The sequence below is a fragment of the Chenopodium quinoa genome, unplaced genomic scaffold, assembly GCF_001683475.1.
Source record: "Chenopodium quinoa cultivar QQ74 unplaced genomic scaffold, ASM168347v1, whole genome shotgun sequence".
In the NCBI taxonomy this organism is placed as follows: Eukaryota; Viridiplantae; Streptophyta; class Magnoliopsida; order Caryophyllales; family Amaranthaceae; genus Chenopodium; species Chenopodium quinoa.
The window spans coordinates 312247-322161 of NW_018744570.1; the positions used below are offsets into that span (position 1 = coordinate 312247).

General features: G+C 39.3%; 1 protein-coding gene across 1 annotated transcript; it reads right to left on the reverse strand.

Annotated features, from left to right (window-relative positions):
- Window positions 1–3690: 3690 nt before the first annotated feature.
- Window positions 3691–9449, reverse strand: LOC110699114. The gene is made up of 7 exons (XM_021876605.1): window positions 7978–9449; window positions 7820–7926; window positions 6866–7258; window positions 6511–6733; window positions 5699–6360; window positions 5313–5410; window positions 3691–4509 (listed from the first exon to the last, which is right to left on the reverse strand). The coding sequence occupies exons 1-7, from the start codon at window positions 9447–9449 to the stop codon at window positions 3691–3693; spliced, it is 3774 nt and encodes a 1257-aa protein (XP_021732297.1).
- Between the last annotated feature and the right edge of the window lie 466 nt (window positions 9450–9915).

Sequence of the window (9915 nt, forward strand, 5' to 3'; positions counted from 1 at the left end):
CTAAACCTCGTACATGTTTGCTTTGTTGACGACTACAGCTAATCACATTACTTATTCACAATTTCTGTTTTTTTTTTTTTCTAAATTCTTCAGAAGTAGTTCATATCAAACGTCTGATGTGAATTCAGCCTCACGTAGCGCCCAATGACTCGAGATTCTCTATTATACGATTATTCCATTTCTTGGGTTTTTAGGAGTTGGTACTTTGGTAGGCTCTCGACTCGCATTTTTTCTCCCACTTTATGCCTTTTTTTTTATACGCTCCAATTTTAAACAAGGTACGCCTAGAAATTATTCTTTCGAGATTCCTCCTGAAACATTTTCCTCTTAACACTTTTTCATTCACAGTTTTACATTTGAAGACCTTTACCAAATCCTTACATTACAAGCTTTGAATGAAGACCTTCCGACCTTTGTGCATAGAGTTGTATGAATGTGAAATTAGTTGTTTATCAATGCAAAGAATGATTTGACATATTTCGAGTCGACTACTAGGTCGAGTGCTTGTCTTCTTAAACACACGAGTGTTGTGAGTTTGGAAGGGCATTGTTCACAATAAAGGGGTTGGATGGAGAGCGATTGGATACATTTGATATCCGCCACATAAATGAGTAAAGAGTGTGTGAGCACTAGTCATGAATTCCATATGCACTTGTGGTTCGCTTGTTTGACGATTGTTAGGGTAGATGAGTAGTTGGATGGATTTGATTGGTTGACTTTGATGCTTATTTGTTGGATTTGCCTTGAGTCGATTATGCTTGGTTTTAGTTGATTTTGGGGTGAAGTATGTTTTATTTGTTCATTGATGAGATCTTAGTTTTGGGACAAACAAAGGTTTGGCTTGGGGGAGTTTGATATGTCTATTTTATATAGTGTTTTACCCCCATCCCTTGGTCATATTTAGGAGTATTTTTGGCTCTACGGAGCTACTTTTATTACTAATATGTGATTTCTAGTGTTTTCGTAGCTATGGTATTGTTTTATAGGAAGTTGCAGATTTGGAGCATTTTCCTGGACTTATTTGAGCCACTCCGAGCATTGGAGTAGGATCGCGTTCATATGACCACATTCCGTAGCCCAAGACCGCGTTGGAGCAATCAAACCGATGATTAAGGGCTCGATAGTTGAGAAAAGACCGAGGCAATGGACCGAATGTTAAGGACCTAAAGAGAAAATCCGGATTGGGCCAAGAAAATAGCCCAATCGAAGAAGTCTAAGCTGCCCGGATGCTCGCCCGACCAGGGAAGCTCTTGAGGCGTGCTCGGTTGGGCGAGGAAGATAGGAAGGAAACACTCTTCGCCCTGAAGCGCGCCCAACCGGGCGCGAGATGAGAGGGCTGCCAGCCGAAGGCGGGCCCGGCCAGGCGAGATGGTGCCCGACCTAGCGCGTGCTTTTGAGGAGCGTTTTTGCGACTTAAACTTTGTTTTACTTTAGGATTTAGGAGCCTAAGTATAAATACACTTTGTTAAGCGAGATTAGCGGACATCATCCATTAGTTAATTTCCAGATTTTTAGTTTTAAGCTTTTGAATTATACTCTTGTTCTCTCAACTCTTTTGGTTTATGAAATTTATTATTTCTGTCTATTTTGGTAATGATTTATTTCCCTTTTATTTTCAATAATTTAATTGCTTGATTAATCATGTCTTGTTTTATTGCTTTGCTTAGCTTAGATATTAATATGTGTGAGTAGTTTTATTTCTAGGGTTGTGGGAATCCATAAATAATATGAAGGGGTAATTTGTTATTGTTGATTGTTAATGCTCGATTAATTTCCTATTGATTGATTTAATGCTATGCAATTAGATTTGGCCAGGTTTAATTGTATGAGTTATGCAATATTAATTTGAGATCCGAGAGATGAGATTTGATGTTTAGGCTTAGTTTCAATAGGCAGGTTAATTTATAAATGGTTAAGTCAAGATTCGAGAGATGCGATTTAATACCGGTAGATTAATTATGTGATTGTAATACGTAGCGAAAGCCCTTTATGATCTGATTAATTGATGCATTGATGATTGATTGTTGTGTTTTACCCTATAATATTATTTATTGGTGAACCTATAATATTATAAGAATGACTAGTAACCAATGGGGCTTAAATAAGCTTGTAATGTGGCTAAATAAACAATAAAAGGGCTATTATTCTTATAATAGAACATCAACAATTTTTTTTCTTTGCTCTTTTTTTTTCACAGAACTCACTCGGAATTTTTCAACTTTTGAACACTTTTTCTCAATTTTTTTCAATCCACAAAAATAAGAACAAATAAACAACTTCTCAAATTCACCCAAAACTGTGCAAATAAATATGCACACTACAAATTCCCTCACCTCACTCACTAATAGCTCCTTCAAGCCAAGCTTGGGACTAGTAACCAATGGGGCAAAATAGGATTGTAATGTGGCTAATAAACAATAAAAGGGCACAAGCAACAACATGGGTAGCAAGAAGGGAACAAATGTATCTAAAAACATCTGAAGGCCACCTAAAAGAACAAATGCCTTCGTCCTCCTCATTGTGCATAATAATGAGTCATACAAACATTACTTAAAGTTATAAACCAATACTCAACTTCATTGACATACCAGGAACTAACACACATTCCTAACCAAATCAACTAGTCAAGCACTATATTCACAAGCAGTTGGGCAAAATTGACTCATGTTAAGATTTCAAAGCAATCAAACATCAAATCATGGCTAACCTATCCACAATACTCATCATCATATACCAAGAATCAAAACAATTTTCATGTATAGGGCACAGGGAAGCATGATTTATCATCCATTGAAACGTATTTTTGTATTATTTTTTTTTCAAAGCAGTAAATCTACCCTAGAAAACAATAAAAACTATACTAAAGCACACACAAAAATAAAATAAAATAAAATAAAGAAATGAAAATATACTTACATCCAAAATCTCCCCCAAGCCAGAATCAGACAATGTCCTCATTGACTCGGGAATTAGTCCAGCGCGACTAATCATCTCCATCCTCATCCATCTGGCCAGACCCACCGCCACTGCCACCTACACCACCAGAAGAACCGCCACCAAAATAGTTAGGGTGAACATCCCCCCCTAACCCCCCAAATGGAAAGTCTTGCCCATAACCGGCAAATGCGGAATAATCATTGTAAATACCATGGGTGGTGGGATCCACATATCCCTGGGGTGGTGGCTGGTACCAGTCAGGGTAAACAACATTATCGAGAATAGCACCCCAACGAGCATAATCATCATACATAGGAAAAAGGGCTCTACCCTGGTTCCTCTCAACATACCCTAACTGTTGGTCAATAAAGCCAACCATCCGCCTAAGGTCACCCTTGGGCTGCTCTACCCTACCTATGGCCTGACCTATACTCTGTAAATCCCAAATAGTCTCGGAATCTGGTGTGGGTCGGGGTCGAGGTACCTGAGGTGGAGGTGGTGGTGCCTCATAGTGAGGTTGTGGAGGTGATGGTGGACGAGGTGAGGCACGTGGTGGATGCCAGGGCAAACCCTGTGCATGAGCAAGTAGAATTTCGTAGGTATACGACTCTTGCCCAGGGGGAAAAGCTGTCAACTCAGGGTTAGGGAGGGGGAAAACAGGGATGTACTCCCTGTCGACTCTGACTAACCACTCTGAAACTTGGTTACGACTGGTTTTAATCCAGTTTAAAAAATGCATATATGACAGGTTTATCAGAGATTCCCCCCACAGTTAGTAATCCCTGCATACTTAGACTCACTGAACCCAACCTTTTTAAGGGCTATCCTAGTGATAAGGCCGCCAATGTGAATGGGGGTTTTAGCATTGTTGCTACAGGAATTGGCGTGCCTACTCAGGTGATGAATAATATAACGGGCGATATTCAATCGTCCATAACCAAAAACATAATGCCCTAGGATATCTAATTCGTTAGTTTGAGCATTGTGGGGTTCGTGACGTCCCAGAAAACAGGTCCCTGAAAATCTGTGAAAATTTTTAGGGACGGGGTGATGGAATGGAAGAGTACTGGCATGCTGCGAATTAGGGCAATTTTTGCCCGTTAGAGAAAAATAAATATCATTTGCCTTATACTCTTCACTCCATTCAGTAGGGGGAGAGGGATCCAGTTCAAACAGTTCAGCAAATTCCACATAATTTAAATTAATGTTTCTGTTGTTTAATCGAAAATGTAGAATTGGACCATTCCTAGATTGTGCTACATTAAGGGATGAAAGAAATTCACATGTCAACTCCCTATATGTCGAGTAGTACATATCAACAAATTTTCGCATGCCAATATCAGCCATGAATTGTTTAACATGATCATACAAGCCTAAATTCTTAAGAGTGTCCCGGTGTAACCACCGGGAAGAAATTACCTCACGTACGGCGAGATTTATCAAACGGTCACGCTGATCGGATGTAGTAATCCGAATGGTTGGCCACAAATCCGGAAGTTGGAGCTCCGGATCATACGGAACTCCTTGGCCCGAACCCGAGCCCGACCCCGTAACGCGAACACTTCGTTGTCTCTTGAACATGGCAAAATTATGATTGTTGAACCCTTCAAAAATAATAATATTAGTATAGTAATGTAGGGGATGAAGAGGGGAGTATAATGATGGAAGAAATTTGAGATTTGGATGAAGGATGAAGGAAAAAAACATAGAGAGAAGTTAGAGAAAAATGGAGTTTTAGAGAGAGAAAGTAATGGAGGAAGGAGAAAGAAAGAAGAAAGAAAGGAAAAAATAAGGTGATTCCGGAGAAATAGAGGCGCGCCCGGCCGGGCAAACTCTCGCCCGGTCGGGCGATCTAGACGCGCTCGTCCGGGCGTGATTTCGCCCGGTCGGGCGAACTAAATCTGTAACGCACCTTAATCTCGCGCCCGGTCGGGCGAGCTTTTGCCAAAAAACTAACTTACTCTCGCGCCCGGCCGGGTGAGTCTTCGCCCGGTCGGGTGATTTTTTGACGTTTACGAAGGTCTCTCGCGCCCGGTCGGGCGCGAGGCTGAATGTTTAGTTCGTAAAAAATTCGCTAGATTTTTGATTTTTGGCTAACTCTTTTTCTCCAACCTGCGTCAAAACACTCTATAACAGTGTTAGTTCCCTCTCTCTGCCTCTCTAAAAAGAAAAAAAATAAATAAAAAAAAACATTAAAAGGAAAAAAAATAAAGGAAAAATACGGGTTGCCTCCCGCAAAGCGCTGGTTTATCAAGGTCCCGCACGACCATCTTACCATATGTTAATCAAGATGAGGAGGGATCGGTTAGGTGTATTAATTCAACTGCACCTATCGTAGCCCCGTCGTGATAGAATTTCAATCGTTGACCATTTACCTTAAATAGACCACCACGATCATCATATAATTCAACAGAACCGAATTTATTTGTCCTTTTAACAGTGAAAGGACCTGACCACCTTGACTTCAACTTTCCTGGGAACAGTTTAAGTCTAGAATTAAATAACAAAACCTTATCACCCTCTTTGAATTCTCTCGGAAGGATCATCTTGTCATGCCATTTCTTGGTTTTCTCCTTATAGACACGTGCGCTATCATAGGCCTGCAACCTAAACTCATCTAACTGGTTAAGTTGAAGTAACCTTTTCTCTCCTGCTAACTTAGCATCTAAATTAAGCTCTTTGATTGCCCAATAAGCTTTGTACTCTAATTCCACTGGGAGGTGACATGTTTTTCCGTACACTAGTTTATAGGGAGAAGTACCAGTAGGGGTCTTAAATGCAGTTCTATATGCCCAAAGGGTGTCATCAAACTTATCACTCCAATCCTTCCTAGACTTTGCTACCACTTTCTGCAGAATAGCTTTAATTTCACGGTTTGAAACCTCTACTTGCCCACTAGTTTGGGGATGGTAGGCTAAACCTGTTCTATGGTATACTCCGTACTTTTTCAGAAGGGTGTCTAACTTCCTCTCATGAAAGTGAGATCCTCCATCACTAATTACGGCTCTAGGGACTCCAAATCTAGGAAAGATAATTTTCTTAAATAATTTGTGAACTACTTTGGAATCATTGGTTGATGTGGCAATGGCTTCTACCCACTTAGAGACATAATCAACGGCAACAAGTATATAACGATTCCTTTTTGAGGAGGGAAAGGGACCCATATAATCAATACCCCAAACATCAAAAATTTCAACTTCTAAGATACCTGTTTGGGGCATCTTATGCCGCCGCGAGATGTTGCCAGTCCTCTGGCAGGAATCACAAGCTATGACAAAGGCCTGAGCATCCTTGAACATGGTAGGCCAATAAAATCCTGACTCGTTTATCTTGGCGACTTTCTTAGCAGGGCCATGATGTCCACCATAGGGGGAATTGTGGCAGCTAGTGAGTACTCCGTGGACTTCCCATTCGGGAACACACCTGCGGAACAAACCATCTGCACACTCTCTAAACAAAAAAGGATCATCCCAAAAATAATGTTTAACATCATAAAGGAATTTCTTTTTCTGTTGATAGGACAAGTCATGAGGTAGAGTAGCACCCACTAAAAAATTAGCATAATCAGCATACCAAGGGTGTTGCTCTACAACTGAGAACAAGTGATCATCTGGAAAGGAATCATCTATAGGGAGAGAATCTTTACCACCATCATATCTGATCCTAGACAAGTGATCTGCTACAACATTCTCTGCTCCCTTTTTATCTTTAATTTCCACATCAAAGTCTTGGAGCAAGAGAACCCAACGGAGAAGCCTAGACTTTGTTTCTGCCTTAGCAATCAGATATTTCAGAGCTGCATGATCAGTAAAAACAATTATTTTAGAACCAACTAGATATGATCTAAATTTTTCTAAAGCATATATGACAGAAAGAAACTCCTTCTCTGTGGTAGCATAATTGACTTGGGCTTCATCCAAAGTTTTACTAGCATAATAAATAGCATGTAGAACTTTGTTCTTTCTCTGTCCTAACACGGCTCCAACTGCAAAATCACTGGCATCACACATAATCTCAAAAGGTAAATTCCAATCGGGAGCACATATGATAGGTTTCGATATTAGAGCTTGCTTAATCCTGTTAAAAGACTCAAGACACTCATTAGTAAAATCAAAAGGGGCATCATTCAACAAAAGCTGAGTTAATGGTTTAGCAATTTTAGAAAAATCTTTGATGAAACGGCGATAAAATCCCGCATGACCTAAGAAACTTCTAACCCCCTTAACATTAACTGGTGTAGGCAATTGCTCAATCACAGAAATCTTAGCTTTATCAACTTGTATACCCTTATCAGATACGATATGACCAAGAACTACTCCCTCTGTCACCATAAAGTGACATTTTTCCCAATTCAAAATCAAATTGCATTCTTCACATCTTTTCAATATTTTAGTGAGATTAATTAAGCATGCATCAAATGAAGAACCATACACACTAAAATCATCCATAAAAACTTCCATGATAGACTCTATGAATTCAGAAAAAATACTCATCATGCAACGTTGAAAAGTGGCAGGGGCATTACATAAGCCAAATGGCATCCTGCGATATGCAAAAGTACTATAGGGACAAGTAAATGTAGTCTTTTCCTGATCATCAGGGTGAATTGGAATTTGGAAAAATAGAGAGTACCCATCTAAATAGCAAAAGAACTTATGATTGGCCAACCTTTCAAGCATTTGGTCAATGAAGGGTAGGGGAAAATGATCTTTCTTAGTGCCTATATTTAATCTACGATAATCAATACACATACGCCACCCTGTCACAGTTCTAGTGGGAATTAATTCATTCCTATCATTTTTTATTACTGTCATCCCACCCTTCTTAGGTACTACCTGCACAGGACTAACCCACTATGAATCAGAAATAGGATAAATAATACCTGCATCAAGTAATTTCATCACCTCTTTCTTAACTACTTCTTGTATATTAGGATTCAACCTTCTCTGAGGTTGAATACATGGCTTGTGGTTCTCCTCTAAGTGTATCCTGTGCATACAAAAATCAGGGCTAATACCCTTTAGATCATCAATACTGTACCCGATTGCCCTTTTGTGAGTTCTAAGAACCGTTAAGAGTTGGGAAATCTGTGGTTCATCAAGTGCAGTACTGATGATCACTGGGTGTAATTCATGCTCATCAAGAAAAACATATTTTAAATGAGAAGGAAGAGGTTTTAATTCAGGTTTCTTTACCTCTGCAGGTTTTGATTCCTGAACCAATTTTTCTACCTTCAAATTTTCTTTAGGGCCAAGCTCTTCAAGGGAGAGAGCTGCCTCTATAGCATCCACTTCTTTGCTCCATATGTCAGCATCACCTGTAGTAAAATCACCACAAAGTACTTCCTCCAAGGGATCTCTTGCAAGAACCTGTGGTAAGCTATCTTCACAAATAATGTCAATCACATCAATAACTTCAATACTACAACAATCTTCCTTAATCATAGGACCTTTTAAAACCTTCCCTAAATTAAAAGTAATATTATCATCTCCTACAGAAAGGGTTAGTTTTCCATTTTTCACATCAATAATAGCTCCTGCAGTGTGGAGAAAATGTCTCCCTAAAATTATAGGAATTTGCGTATCCTCAGCCATGTCCAAAACTACAAAATCAACGGGGATATAAAATTTTCCCACTCTAACAGGAACATCCTCTAAAATACCTAAGAGATATTTAACAGAACGATCTGCCATTTGTAGGGTAATGTTAGTCACTTTTAAGTCACCCATATTAAGTTTTGCACAAATAGACGATGGCATGACACTAACACTGGCACCCAAATCACATAAAGCTTTATCTATAAAGACATTACCAATATGACAAGGTATAGAGAAACTTCCAGGCTCCTTTAATTTTGGAGATTTATTTTGTAGTAAAGCACTACATTCTTTAGTGAAAGCTACAGTCTCTACCTCATTAAAAGCCCTTTTCCTAGTCAGAATATCTTTCATAAATTTAGCATATGCAGGAACTTGTGTAATTAATTCTGTGAAAGGGACAGTTACCTGCAAATTTTTCACTACCTCCAAAAACTTACCAAACTGCTTGTCCAACTTTGTCTTTAAATGTCTGTTGGGGAATGGTAGTTTGATAACAGGTTTCCCTTCATCACCAGCTTTGGGTTTAGTATTATCCTGCAATGCATTATCAAGAGAAGGGTTAGTTTTTTCCTGCAGGGTGTTATCAGTTGAAGTACTAGATTTACCCTGCAACCCTACAGGGCTAGTAACAAAGTTATTTAACCCTGCAGAATCAGAGCTAACATTATTAGATATGATAATTTCATCATCAGGGGGCATAGGAGGCCCATCATAATGTACACCACTCCTCAGAGTAATTGCATTAGCATGATTTGTGGGTTGTACTGGCTGTGATGGCAGGGTTCCTTGTTGGCGATTTTGTAGAGTAGCAGAAAGTTGCGCAATTTGATTGTCAATAATTTTATTATGGGCTACAAGGGAATCAATTTGTGCATCTCTACTCTGCATATGTTTTTGCATACTTGCTAACATAGTTCTAATTTTTGACAAGGCAGGGTCAGTGGATGGAGGTGGATTTTATGATTGGGCCCTTTGGTTGGGAGGTTGATAGTATTTTTGCTGTGGTTGTTGTGGAGGTGGAGGATTTAGCACATTGGTACTCCTGTAGGAAAGATTTGGATGGTCTCGGAGACCAGGATTATAAGTATTGAAGTATGGGTTATTGTGCCTATAGGTTTGGAAGGCATTAACTTGCTCCATGGAACTCCTGCATTCTTGTTCCCATTGTCCTACAATTCCACAATTTTCACAAAAAGAATCGTTAGTATTATTGACAGCAGAAACATTAGATACGGGAGCAGGAATAACAGTACTAAGATTATCTAATTTCTGACAAATAGAGGTTAATTGAGCCTGCAAAAAGGATACTGAATCAACATTATGTTTTCCCTTGTTAGCGAAACCTCTAGGATTCCCATATTGAGAATTATGGATTGAC